At 45.4% G+C, this 14,604-nt stretch overlaps 1 protein-coding gene across 2 annotated transcripts; it reads left to right on the top strand.

The window, feature by feature from the left end:
* Positions 1–1,949: 1,949 nt before the first annotated feature.
* Positions 1,950–12,581, top strand: LOC148439523 (uncharacterized). Of its 2 annotated transcripts, none has more exons than XM_088464635.1 (23): positions 1,950–2,050; positions 2,520–2,578; positions 4,273–4,365; positions 4,462–4,589; positions 4,683–4,829; positions 5,409–5,465; positions 6,310–6,459; positions 6,553–6,649; positions 6,874–7,091; positions 7,566–7,722; positions 7,875–8,083; positions 8,977–9,094; positions 9,170–9,375; positions 9,654–9,768; positions 9,858–10,027; positions 10,378–10,475; positions 10,577–10,680; positions 10,818–10,868; positions 11,211–11,391; positions 11,916–12,015; positions 12,110–12,200; positions 12,277–12,369; positions 12,448–12,581. In XM_088464635.1, exons 1-23 carry the CDS (start codon positions 2,016–2,018, stop codon positions 12,555–12,557), a joined length of 2,787 nt encoding a protein of 928 aa, XP_088320761.1. In that variant the 5' UTR covers positions 1,950–2,015; the 3' UTR covers positions 12,558–12,581. The 2 variants fall into 2 exon arrangements, with proteins under 2 accessions (XP_088320761.1, XP_088320760.1); XM_088464634.1 differs by having other exon boundaries at positions 12,445–12,581.
* The last annotated feature ends 2,023 nt before the right edge of the window (positions 12,582–14,604 follow it).

The following is a 14,604-nucleotide window of genomic DNA, read 5'->3' as shown; positions in this document are numbered from 1 at the left end:
CATCGTTGATCGTCCATCGTTCAGGCATGTCAGATATGAACGATTTTTCATCAGATATGAACGACTGAACGATTTTTAAATCGTTATCGTCCATATCTGAAGAAAAAATCTGATCGTGTGTATGCACCATAATGGAGCGTACACACGGTCAGATTTGTCAGACTTGTCAGATTTGTCAGATGAACGATTGAACGATTAAACGATCTGAACGATTTGAACGATTTGTCCAAAGTTTTGAACGATTTGAACGATTTGAACGATTGAACGATTTTTGACTGCATTAAAATGAATGGAATCGTCCAAGTCTGACTGCAAACCCATCAGATGTCAGATATCGTTATCTGACAAACGGGAACGCGCATCGTTGATCGTCCATCGTTCAGGCATGTCAGATATGAACGATTTTCCTTCAGATATGAACGACTGAACGATTTTTAAATCGTTATCGTCCATATCTGAAGAAAAAATCTGATCGTGTGTATGCACCATTATGGAGCGTACACACGGTCAGATTTGTCAGACTTGTCAGATTTGTCAGATGAACGACTGAACGACTAAACGATTTGAACGATTTGAACGATTTGACCAAAGTTTTGAACGATTTGAACGATTGAACAATTTTTGACTGCATTAAAATGAATGGAATCGTCCAAGTCTGACTGCAAACCCATCAGATGTCAGATATCGTTATCTGACAAACGGGAACGCGCATCGTTGATCGTCCATCGTTCAGGCATGTCAGATATGAACGATTTTCCTTCAGATATGAACGACTGAACGATTTTTAAATCGTTATCGTTCATATCTGAAGGAAAAATCTGATCGTGTGTATGCACCATTACTCTCATTTTATAGATGGTGCTAGAGAAATGATAGCTAGAAACGGACTTGTTGCAATGAGCAAATTCTCCACTCTATGCCTCTCTAAGGATTGATACATCTCCTCCACAGTCACGAGGAGAATATACAAACTCCACACAGATCGGGCCCATGTTGGATTTAGGCTTCTGGTGCCAACAGCAATACTGACTGCCACCCAGCTTTTAGCTGGACAGTCCCCATTTTGGAAGACTGTACTGTGATAGGGAAAAGGAGGAACGTGGGGTTAGGAGGTGTTACACTGCCGGTATTAAAATTGCAGGGGTGCTGCCATGTCCCACTGTGCCACACCCCAGTCCCGGTGTTGGCAGGTACAGGATAGTGTGGTGTCACTCACTACATTCCTGTGGGAGCATGTCCCAATGCTCTAGTCACTGACTTGGATCAATAAATTGTCTGATTTACCGCAGTCTTTATTACACCCATTATCTGCCTACGCTTACCGATGATTACAATCCCAAGGGGTCTATTACCAAATGCCCCTGAAAAGGCCCACGTGCTATTTCCAAGATGACAACGATAAAAACAGATTTTTCAGGGCTATTTATAAAACAATAACATTTCAGTGGATTATCGCATTTCCGGCCAGCTGGGGACCCTTCACAGCACGCGCCAAATGTGTAGCCCTGTCTAGAGTTTCCAGATACAGATTCCTTCCAAATAAAAATAATCATTAAAACATAAAAATTATACATAATTTTAACTTAAAAAAAAACTATTTGAATAAAAAAAAAAGCTTTAATTTTTCCTCTGTACTGCATCTGCTATAGCATAGGAGGACGGCCAGCGCTTCTTCATAATAGTGCGGTAGCGAGCTTCCCCGCACCTGCGATCCCCAGCGATGGTGGCTGTATCCTGCAATCATCGATAGATAAAAATATACATGTTCTCCCAATTTAGGGATCTTTTGGAATGGATAGATAGATAGATAGATAGATAGATAGATAGATAGATAGATAGATAGATAGATAGATAGAGAAAATGAGTGAGCGGGAGGAGGTATAATTGTCCCTAATTAGTGGGTAATTGGCCTCAGGTGAGCCTGTAGACCCTGCTATATAAAGCGACCTAGCAGACGTGGAGTATGTCTGCACTCTCTGTGTTTCTGCTAGTCTGAGTGGAGCATTGTTGCCTGAATGGGCACTGGAACCATGTGTACGCTCCTCACTGGGTAAGTAATTTGGAGGGGTTTTTTTTTTTAAATAGTATGTTCTGTTTTTATCTTTATAACTTTTATGCACCACAAGTAAGCAGCCTGTGGCTCCCCACCTGTTGTGGTACTACAAGTGCTAGCATGCCTTTCCTGCTGTTATAGCTGCCTAATCTGTAATCTGAGTAATGCCACCTTGTGTCCATGCCCAGGTTCTTTAATGTGGGTAGTTGGGCAAAGTGTAACAGACACTAAGGGGTGACATCAACTAGTTGTTGGGGTTAGTTAAATATTGATTCTTAATTGCACTCTACTTCTATCAGCCCTAATGTTTTAAGGGTGGGGGGGGGGGGATTGTTTTGTGAGTTAAATTGTTATTTGACATATAACTGGTGCTGGGAGAATGGTTAGGTTGTGGGACCTGGGGCTCTTGCCCCGTTCAGTCTGGGTCTAATTGTACTAAAATCTAGATCTTCTCTCCTGACTTCAGAGCTATGCTCCTGTGTGCGGTGGGCCCGTACCTTGTACAAGCGGCCTCTTTCCCCACTGGTAAGTCTCTCCTAACTCTCTTTTGACTGTGTACTATACCTGCCTAAATACTTGTTAGCCCACTACTATATAGGACTAATGTATGTTATGGTATAACTGAGCTAAATATGGTGAATGTATAGGGAGCATGTCTTGTCTGGCCCCCTCCCCAGTATCTAGAGGTTTGGGTTAGTGATATTACAGTGGGCTGCCCGAAGTTTCAGCTATTTGACCTACAATATCTGTACTAGAGGTGCCTGTCAGAGTGCAGAGCTAATTCTCTTTGGTCTAGGGCAGGGGTGGGGGAACTTTGTGTGTGTGTGTCCCCACATGGGGGCAGGGCTGTAATTGTTGATTACAGCAAAGCCTGGAGCATCCTGAGGATGCTCCAGGGAGCTATGACTCTGAAGTGTCCTAAGGATGCTCCAGGTGGCACTGCTGCATAGATTTTGTGTGCAGAGTGCCATTCTAGGAACCCTGCTAGCCAGATGAGGCTAGCAGAAAAAAAGCACCAAGGGCCAGACCAAATGATTCCATGGGCCTTATATGGCCCCTGGGCCTGGGGAGCCCCCATCTTTGGTCTAGGGGATCCATTTTACTAAGCCTTAGTAAATAGACCCTTAACAGAGCAGCTTGACTAGGACAGGCCACACTACTTGGGAGTGAACCAACTTGAGCAGAAGACCACTGCTTCCAGACCTAATCGGTGACATTGAAGCCATAAGAACTGTTCATTAATAGCACACAAGCTGTGGGTGAGGTGCAAGAAGTCAATGTGACTTCTCTCTGGCTACCTCAGGTTAAACTGTTACTTCAGGTGGGCTTACACCCCCCCCCCCCCTTTCCAAGAGCTCAGCTTAGGGGTTGCTGTGGAGGTATTTGTACTTGTGGTGCCCTTGGCATATAGAAATGGTGCCAATGAGAACTGACACTATGGGCAGACTTCACTGCCGTTCTCATGGGGTGGGCCTGGTCTTTGAAGTCCATTTCTATTGACTCAGTACAGTAACAGCTATTACATGTGGTGATGTGAGGGTATTCTCACTAGCTAAGTTTTGTTGGGTCAAGGGTAACTTTAACTTCTGCTGCCCTACTGGTTTTACCACCAAACTAGAATCTGATTGGGCCATTGCTCAATAGTAACTCAGATTTCCTCCCTCACCACAAACTGGATTTAAAACCAGACTTTGGACTGCTGGCAGTATGGGGGTCTCTTATAACCTGTAGGGACTTCTTGTCAGAGTAAAGCCATGATCAGTCTGGTACTCTACTTCCTGGAGTAGAAGGTGACAAATGTTCCTACATGGTGGATGTTGTCTACCATGTGGGTCAGCTTGTGTAACATAGGTTTATGTATCAAGCATGGGGAAGTTGCCCATAGCAACCATTCCATTTGACCGTGAAGTAGTATTTATCAAGTAGTCTATAAAATATATAGGAGCTGACTTGTTGCTATGGGCAACTTCTACACTGGTACTCCTATCCACACTTCTCACTGCTTGATGCATAAACCCCTTAGTGTGTATTTTATTTTTGTGTGCTGGAGTGGCTCACTTGGGATGGCTCCCTCTAGAGGACCCTCCTGGTAACTAATTACTGGGTTAAGGAAGAGGTCAAAGGATTACATTAGTGACAGTCTTAAAGCGCTCAGGAGGACCCTTGGGTTGGTCTCTACTCTAGCATCACGGGAGACTGACCACCATTATTTTCTGCAGGCGTGCTGAAGACTGCCTGTCTGGAGCGCATCTTCTGGCTCTGGGTGGACCAAGATTTCTTTGGGTCAAGTCCATGGGAGCTGGATGTGTTGAGTAAGTAGATGGCATCCAGATACTAGGAACCAAAAAAAACAAACAAATGTCTTAAAAGGTGCCTAAATTTGATGCATCTAACTTCATCTATCACAGCTGACACTGGCAAAATGGATAGAATGACTGAAGGAAGGGCAGCCCAGTGTGGCTACACAATCACCAATGATGTATATGACAATGTGGAAATCAGGATATCTTTTCTTGGCTGCTGGATTAAGAACACTGTATGTATCCCTCTGCTACTTTTTTATCTTCCTCCACACACACCCCCCCCCCCCTCCCTTTTTCTGTGGTTAACATCAGAATGATCTCCGCAGGAGGACAAGACTTATGCTATCACAATGCAGTTCAAGGTTAATGCTGCTGGTACGATTGTTGTCTATCCGGTGTCCATGTCCTGCAGTATTAGTCCTAGTGACCCCTGGGATGAGAGGGAGATCATATGTGAGGAAAACTACATGGAGGTGAGTTCAGAACAACCTCTCGGTTGGATGTCATGTGGTGGTATGGAGTATCTAGACAACTTGACTCGATGCAAACACATTCTGTGAGATACCCATCACAATGGCTGTTGGTGTATATGGGTTCAGGAGCTCCAGCAGCAGATGTGAGAAACTGGCACCCTTGTGCCTGGAGTGACTGACCTCTCCTGGGCCACCATGGTGGGGAATCTAACAACGTCAGTCCTACAGCTTGGGCTAGTGTGAAAAGACTAACACTGGGTCTTCACAAGGGTAGCCGTCTGAGGCCTGAAATATTACCAAGCTTTACACATGTCTACACTTCTATCCTAATGACTGATAAATTCTGTCTTGCAAGTTTATCTTCCATGCACTCTAATTGGCCAAGGTTAAGTTGAATGTTTATCTCCATAATCCCCCCCCCCCTCCTAACAAAATGTTCAGTCTGGCTTTGCTTCAGGGCCTCTTAATCTTATTGCATGCTTGGAGGGTGGTGGTCCATTATGCCCTTGTAGACTGACTGGATGCTTGGATCTAATGTCTAGAAGGGAGTTGCCTAAACAGCATTGTGGTTCATACTAGGTGTCTGTCAAGAGAATGATTTCATCTGACCTCCTGAAGACCATCTATACTTCTGTGGTAAGTGATGAACTGCACAATGGAGGGAACCATAAAATGTGTCCAGAAAGTCATGATCCAGCCAACCAATTATAGACCCATTGGCCAGTAAAGAGCATAACTATGTTCCAGTCTGAGCATTGGCCGTCATGGGAGAGGACTTCAGTTAACTATGATTAACACCGATCAACTCGCAGTGTTTGTGGGATGTAACACTGCCCCAGGACTGTTTCATTAGAGGGGTGGAAAGCAGGCTGGTGTCACAAACTGGCCATTGAATGTGGCATGTTGCAGTCAGTTGCCCCACTAGTGTAGTTCTAGAGGCCAGTGAAGTGCGGTCAGGTGAGGCAGGGCCTTTCCTGTTATACTTTGGCATACTCTTCAGTTTTTACAATAAAAAAAAAATATATAAAAGTGTAGAGACTATAAATATCTTCAAATTTGAATTGGTCAAAACTCTGGATTAAAGTGTATGGTGGGTGAGGCACTGCCTCCCCTGTCTGCCTTTTCCACACAACCCTGATCAAAGCTCACCAAATTTCCAGCACTTAATACTGCACTGTTATACCCACATGAACGCTCAGGTTCATATGTTTCTGTAAATCTGGGGGGGGGTTTAGGTGAAGGGAGGAGGGAAGTTTCTTTCTCTAAATACAGGGGATGCCAGCTTTACCACTACCTGATGAACTTCATGGTCAAGTGTTCTGTAGAACATGTATGTTCCCCCTAATCTAAAAATAATTCACAATCTGCTAAAGGCTTAGTGACTGGAAGGGACCCTTGTCTGCAGGCTTTACTCCCATGGGTTCATTTTCAGAGCCTTTATCATTTTTTTTTATTTATTTTTTTTTTCTCCCCCATTCAGGAGAGCATCTCCCAGAACTGGCAAGTGTGGCTGTCTAACAAAGCCTTTACTCCAATTGAAGCCATCAACAAAGGTTATGGTGTCAAAGAGACTCTGACCAGGGTGGTGTTAAGAGCTCCCTATAATACCTCTGAGACTCAAATCTTTGCGGTGAGTTGGCCGTTAATGGGACAGTTGCGAAGTCGGGGCGGGTGGTCTCTGCCATGTGTGCAAACCTTTAAAACAATCTTATGGTCTTTACAGCTTGGAAACTTTCACCTCGATTTGATTTCAAGTAGTATGTTGTATAGGCAAACTCTACGCCGTCTCTTCGTGGACACCACCATTGCCTGCCCCAATGGTAAGTGTTCAGCCATATCATGCTTGTAATTAATGGCTCTCTACAAATCATGGGGATGGCATATGTACAAACAAGTGGGGCAATGCATCAAACTTCTAAAGTGGAGAAGTTGCCCACGGAAACCCATCGCCATCTACCAGTCACTCTTCCAAAATGGGGCTGCTGTGGGCAACTTCTCCACTTGCCAATTCTTCCACAAGTCAGGGTTGTACTCTCTCCGGCAGACCCTCCAGTGTTTACAGAGAAGGCACTCTCCTGGCTGTCCCCTGCCATCCTCAGCCCTCTGATCAATGAGAACATCACAAACAGCCAGTTCGCCATGGGGGTTAATACAAGTCTCTTAAATGATACTGAAGTTGAGGAGAATACGTACATCTTGCGCAGTGACTCAACCACGGTGGAAGTGACTGTGCCATATGGTGCTCCTGGCGGTTATATGGAGGTCAGTGCAGATACAATTCGGCAGAATACTTTGCTGTATGGTTACCCTAAGCAGGTGCATTGGCAAATGGTCATAAACAATGTCCTGGTACCAACAGTCTTCCAACATGCAAGGGGGTCTATCAAATCCTCTTGATGCAGTATGTTTAGGTGAATTCTGTGCTTGCTGTACCACTTACTCTGTAGTTCTTGTTTGTCTGTGTAGATGCTGGCTGTTCAGCATACCAAATAGTTAATACTGGTGATAGTGCCAGATGTTGCTTGACAACCTGTACTTGCAGAACAACTTTTGATAAACATCTGCTATGAGGTTGGGTAAGATTCAAGTTGGATGAGTCTATACTCAGAACACCTGTATACAGTGTTTAAGGATCTAAGCCCACACCACTTCCCATGTGCTAAACAGAAGCTATAGTATGAGCGTGACATAAAAAAAAAACAACTCAGTTTCTAAAGTTCTCTCTTGGTTTCTCAGAGCGATATTGTCAATGGCTCCTACATGACTACCTACAATATACACCTCCTGCTACAGCGGCAATGGCTGGGAGTTGAAAAGGATGATTCCACGACCCACACCGCCTACAAGCAAATTGCTGCCCCAGTGAAGAAGATACCTCTCACCTTTCTGGACCGTGAGTCCTAACTCTTTGGCACAGGAGTGTAGACTGAGGGAAGAGTGTTACTGATTTGGGAGGGGAGAAGGTCCTATTCTTAGAAATGAGTAGATGATGGACTTGTTGCCAAGTCATCCTGTAAGAATCTGAACATTCTTCTGTCCCTTTAGACACCATCAAAGAGAACCGTTATTTCAATGTGTCCCTGGGGAACTTCTATCAGAGTGTGGACCTAAAGTCTTTTGTCATCTACCAAGTGCTGTTGGCCCTCAGCGATTTGGGACCCAGACAGATGAGTACTACACGTGTGACCAATCCCAACAACACCAATGTGTTTTACTTGACTGTGCCCTTCTCCGACCCCGTTGTAGAGCAGCAGGTAAGACCACAGATTTTAGTGCAGGCATATATTGTAAATGCACCCTAAATTGGAGACTTTGCCCTATGCAGGCTTGTGCCTCTCTGCAAACACCCTAGTTGGAACATAGGTGACTGTCATGAAGCATATAGAAGTGGCTGAAACCCACAGCTTCTGTGTTGCACTCACTACCGTCTCCATTTCACATGTTCAGACCTTGGTCAAGGCCTCTCATAAAGAATGTAGGCCACCAGGATAGGTGCCCACCATTGTACCCCTCTTACACATAAACCTCACCTTTATCCTGGCTCAGAACCAGGAGACTGAGGCTAGGGTTTTCTGTAACCCCTTTTTACACAAGTCTATAACTGGGTTGGTGTGCAGGCAAAACCCCCAGGTATTTAGGTCATGTTATAGAAAATCGAGCAAGACCTTTATTTTAATGAGGGTAGTTTGCCTTTGTTGGTTACATTTGAAAGTGATGTTTCTTAATCACTAAACATTACACCTAATCTTGGGACAAGTTGCTAGGCACAGCTTCATTATGGCACAAACCAGTGTTTACCGAACAGCCCAGGTTTTGGAGAGATCTGTTCCTGCACAAATGGTGTAGAATCTGATCGAAGTGCTAATTAAGTCACCTGTGCTTAATCATGGATATCAAAGCCTTGACAGTTAAGACTCCTTTAGGAACAAGTTTGGGAACCACTGGCGCAAACTACTAATCCCAAGCCATGTGGGATGATTATTCCTTGATGGTCATAGGGACTAGTACTCGTGTCCCTTTATGGCTGTCATGCAGCTACACTCGTACATACTGGTCAGTAAATTCTGCTTCTAGAAATACTTCCTTGATTGATTTATTGCACTATTATGTCTGAATTTTATTTAATTGTCTCTATCCCTTCCTAAAGTATCTTGGTGGCAACCTGAGAAAATACATTCTCCATGTGACATACATCATGTTTCTTGTAACAAAGAACAAGGAATTCTCATACTCCAATGTGGTAGAACATGTGCTGGAAGATGTCGGTAGGTAATGGACCTGTCTGTGTGGGGCTTTGTGGGCATTTGGTCTCTCCCTGACTTGTTCCTGTCTCCCATCAGTGCCCCCCTCTTTCACGGGTGACTGCAGCAGGAACAGTTTAATTATTAACATGATGCGTGGTAATATGGACCTCTACTGGATTCCATATATCAGGAACCTTCCTCTAAGTGACTCTCTGGTGGCATCTCAGAACATTACTGTGAGGGACTCTGCCAAATCCTTCTACCTGGAGGTGCCCAACAGGGCTGTTGGCCTTGTCTATGAGGTAATCATGAGCAGATAATGCTATTCTCTAACTCTTAAATAAAAGGGCTAATGTGTTACTAGGATACTCTTGTCTGTGAGCTAAGAATAGACCCATAAGGAGTGACACTTTATCTGAATGTTAAATCTGCTCATTATGTACAGATAAAACTGTACATCACCATTTGTGTTGAACCAGCCAAGTTTGTTTCTAGTGGCATGTATGCTTGAGGGGGAAGGGTAGGCTGCTGTCCCAGACACTGGTGAGATAACCCAGAGCACTATGATCTGTTTTCCCAGGTTGCCACACTTGACTCGTTTGTAGTGAGGTTAGACCTCAGCTTGCGAGACAACAAGACTCTTGAAGTAAGGAGCTCCTTCTCTGTCCACTGCACCTTCCCTCCAGTGTCTCCAGGTGAGTTGCTCTCCATAGCAGACACAATGCCAATGCACCCAAATTCAACCCCTGCTGATCATTACGTTATGTTTTTTTCTCTCTCGCAGTCTGTCTCTTAAATGGATCTATGATCGTCATTGTTGACAGTTCGGTTACGAAACCTAGCTTTGATGCCCGTAAAGCCCACTTGAAGGACCCTGCCTGCACCCCACAGGAGGCTACAGAGACTAGAGCCCTCTTCAAGTTTGCAGCCTACCAGTGTGGGACCACCCGCCAGGTGAATGCTTGGGTTCTGTCATGCTACTGCCTACAGCTCTGTAACCTCTCACTGGGCATCAGTGGTGGTGGGACTCTGCTAATAGTTAGCCACAACATGACCCCAGGCTTGCAAATGCATTGGGTCTATAGCATAGGTGCTAATTGTGACCAATCCTGGTGCACATCTGGGCAACACTTGATGTAGAGGCTAGGTTTATTTTACACTGGCTTCATTAAGTTTGGTGTGGGCAAGCTGCCTCTATGGCTTTGCTTAGTCGTTGCTGGTAAACTGACTTGGGTAGGTCTAGAGTGCCACCATTATAGGCTCATGGGTGCCAGTAGCAAACGCTATCTGTTCTATCTCCCCAGTTTGACAGTGATTACCTGGTGTATGAGAATGAGGTGACATTTGATCGTCAGGTGCTGCTGCCAGGACAACCAATAATTTCCCGTGATTCCACATACAGGTGATGCTTCACTCCCCCCTACCCCCCTCCCCTGCCCCTCTCCCCTTTCCTGACACATGGGTAAAGCACTGGCTCATGAACACCTCCTTACCTTGTTCTAGGCTGACTATGCGTTGCAGATACCCGATACGGGACACCCACTGGATTGGAATTGTGTACAAGACTGCACCTGCATCCTACGGACTCTCGGAAACGCCAATAAAAGGTGACTATTGAAATAGGACATACTTGGCAATGTGTTTTCTAAAACAATATTGCATGTTAGACTACCACCCATATGGGAGTACTGTACAGTTGTGTTCTATGAATACTTGAAACTGGCTTACATTTATTTATTTTCAGTCTTGCAGAGAAGAGCCAGGACCACACTTGCAGAGCTAAGAGTAGCTAAAGGTAAGAGCAGAACACTTAAATGGCTTCCTTGCTCAGATGGCACTGGGATTATGCTCATGGACCTTGCATTGGATTTGCTGCATGAGTAATGTGCAGTTAATAGCTTCCGAGCTGTGCTGTAAGCCTGTGATCCAAACCTTCTGCAGTTGCGGGTGCGTTCTTGTGGGAATTAATAAGTGTCCACCTGTCATAGTTCATCTTTATCTGAAGATGGTGGTGACAACCATTGATCAAAAGCACTGGGAAACTAGCCAACTGATCCGTGAAAATACCAGATCAAAGACTGAGTATATCCCATGCATCTCTCCTTCATTGATCTGACCAGTTGCCTATTTCTTCCAGATGATACATTCGCCTCATTTTACCAGCCTGGTGACTACCCGGTTTCTGTCCAACCAGCGGGTGACCTACACTTCCAGGCAGATGTGCAGAGCCCGGCGTACATGTTCAAGCTGCAGGACTGCTGGGCTACAACCTACAATGGCCAGGAGAGTATCTCTCGTTGGGACCTGATTGTGGATGGGTAGGTGGAGAGTCACATGACTGAGCCTGCATTGTAGCTGTACATGACTCACTACAAATCTGGCAGGGGTCTTGTGTGGATGGTATCATCATAGGTTTTTTTGGGAGGGGGTGATTAAAGAGTGGACATGGTTGGTGGTCTTGACATAACATGTAATGTCTAGAACATGTGCAGTCCCAAAGGAGTGTACTGGTAGAGCTCCTTGGCAACAAGTCTTAACTTAAATCTCCAACCCATACTTTATGGTAATACTTGACTGGTGCATACAGTGGTAGAGTTGCTGTAACTGCTGGTATTGGAGGACCATATCACTGAGGTGGGGGGTTGCTTTCTTTAACTTGTTGGCCACCTCCCTAACAAGGGAAGCGCCTGAAAAATGGACTTGAGGACCTGGTTGATCTAAGTGATTTAGAACCTATCGCTGAAGTGAATTGGTCTATAAATGATCACATTTGAAACTAGACTCCACTTTCCTGGCTATAGCTCTTGTAATGTTACTGATGGTATTTCTTGCCTGTCTGTAGACTTGCTGCTGCAGCAGGGACCTTTTCCACTGAAGTCCAGACCTTGCTGGGCTTGTCTCCTCGCTTCCTGGTGACTCCTGTAAGAGCCCTGGATGGTCAGGTAAGGGCAGGGTGCACATGTAATGCTGGAATGGGGGGGGGGGGGGGGGGGAGGTGAAAGGTGTTGGGAAGCCCTAACATTCTCTCCTTCCCAGCTGTACATACACTGTAAGGTCTTGCTTTGTGACTCTGGATTAGAATTGGAAAGATGCTGCCAAGCATGCAACCAAACCAAGCAAGAGATGGGTGAGTGCGGTTCATGATGCTCTATGGGCTGGGCTTATAAACTGGTGCACCAGGCTTACAATCTGCTCTCCTACAGATCAAAGAACTGTTCCCGTGTTATCTGAGGTGGTGTCTGCAGGTCCTATGCATGTGGTTGCCCAAAACAATGGAGTAGTCAACTTGCATGTTGGTAAGTGTAATACTGTCTTATCTCCAGCAGAGGCAGCAGTGTTCAGGTGACTAATTCTCCACTCTTTTTCCCTAGCAGGAGGGCGCTCTCGGTCTACGTGGAGTTGGGCCCTGGGGCTTGGACTCGCAGTAATTGCCGCTCTTACTGTTGGCGCAGTCTTTCTCACTGTCCGCTTATTTGTAAATTAAATAAAACTTAATTGTGTTTTCTAATGGTCGTTGTCTTTAATGACTCTGAATGGGCTCACAAGGTCTGTCGGCTGGTGCCTGGGGAACATGTGTTTTAAAGTTACTAAGGCAGGGTAGCCAAACCTGGCCCTTAAGAGCTACCAACAGTGCATGTGTTCCAAGTCTCCTCACAGTCCTAAGTGAAACTGGCTCCACTTGTGTAGTCATTACTCACTAACATTTTGAAAAGCTCTACATCCTCCAGACCACCTAGCAGGTGCACTGTTAGTAGCTCTACCCCTGAACCAAGGTGTCAAACTACATAAAAAAAGTCTTGGCACATCAATCCACACAGTGGGGGATTTCTACTGCCCAGAACTGTGGGTCTGACAGCAGTACCTAGCCTTCTGCAAAATTCCCACCCCAGGTCCTACTAGCCTGGGGGCTGGCTAATGGATTCTGGCATACTTCCCAAACCCACTCCCAGCTCAGGTATATGACATGACTTCTACTCACCCATGTGGTCAGTGAGTAATTTTGGTGACTTAAATGTGAACAAATTCTGAAGACTACTAGTACAGAACTGCAGATCTTTATGCTGCTGGGTGGTCTCCTCCCTTATGTGCACAGCAGATGAGGGACTCTCCTCCCCACAAGACAATGCAGCCCAAGGAGGGGGGGGGCAGTAATTATAAAAATCAGGACTGCCCCAGCAAAATCAACTGATTAAAGGATACACGGGCCCAGAGTAACTTGCCCCTGAGCTCCCCTCCTTTAATACAGCTGTGCAGCCCTGTGGCTCCCCCTACTTTAAATACCCAATCTTGCAGCTTGTGAACTTGGAGGTAGCTATGGGAAAGTTTCTGTCAGTGACAGCCCTATATGGGAACATTTCAGGTCAGATGCAGCCTGTAATATATGTCCTGACCATAATGCATTCTACAGTATAGGGATGTAGAACACTACACCCTCCCCCCCCCCCCCCCCCCACAATGACCATAATACAATTATATTACACTGTATACAGACACAGGGCACTACACCCCCTCCAATAGAATCAGTATGAAATACAAACAGTTGGGTTTCTGGCTGTCAGAATCCCGATGCTGGGGTCTTGTCAGGGGTAACATACCGATACTTGCTCAGTATACTAACTTCATCTTTAAAGCCAAACCCATTACCATTGGGATGCTCCCCCCCAACATGACCATAATACAAGTCTATACAGACTAGCGTGCCCCTTCCCATCTTGATTTGGTCATAACCTTACCACTTATGATGTACATGACATCTGTAGCTGTAATACATTTCAATCTCCTCACCCGTCCCATGCAATGTACTAGATTTATGCATAAAATCTTATGTTGGGTTCTCCTTGAAGGAATAAACAAGTTTGTGCCTGCTCAATGCCTTCCCTGAGCCCTCTGACACTTAATTTATTTGATCCAACAAAATTCTCTTCCTCTTCTGATCTCATCGTGATCCTGTTCCCTCACCAGAGCTTTCTCCTGTGCTTATCCCAACTGATCACTGCCAAGGCATAATGTACTCCTTATTATCCTGGGTTTCTCTAATCTCTTCATACATACAACTCTATCCCTAGACCTTCAGGACACAGTCCTATGTTGGTTGCCATGCTGCTTATCAAATCACTGTTACACCCTTTCTTTGGATTCAGGGCCTTCTCTTCCATTGGGCACTTGCCCAAGGGCCCTAAGCTTGTAGGAGCCCGCCAACCCACCCCCTGTAGCCGTGGCCAGTTAGTAAATTTGATATTTTTATAAGCTGGCTGCCGGTGCACTGTATTCTGACCTAACCTCCCCCCCACACCGTGACAAGTACTTATCAGTCTCACTTCATCCACTGGCTTCAGACCAGTCGGACAGTCTCTCTGCATGTGTGGGAGGTCTGATGGGCATGCAGGAGGGTTTAATTTTATTGACTGTTTACTTTTTTGCCATAAGCGGGTAGGGTCCCCAGTGCATTGCCTTGCCCAGGGCCCACACTGCTGTTAAGACAACCCTGTTTGGATTTGCTTCCTTACAGTGGGAGACTGGAAGGCTCGGTC

This window comes from Taudactylus pleione, unplaced genomic scaffold (genome assembly GCF_031769625.1).
Source record: "Taudactylus pleione unplaced genomic scaffold, aTauple2 ptg001724l, whole genome shotgun sequence".
NCBI classification, from domain to species: domain Eukaryota; kingdom Metazoa; phylum Chordata; class Amphibia; order Anura; family Myobatrachidae; genus Taudactylus; species Taudactylus pleione.
The sequence above is the reverse complement of the archived record's forward strand: the minus strand, read 5'-3'. Positions and strand labels throughout refer to the sequence as shown.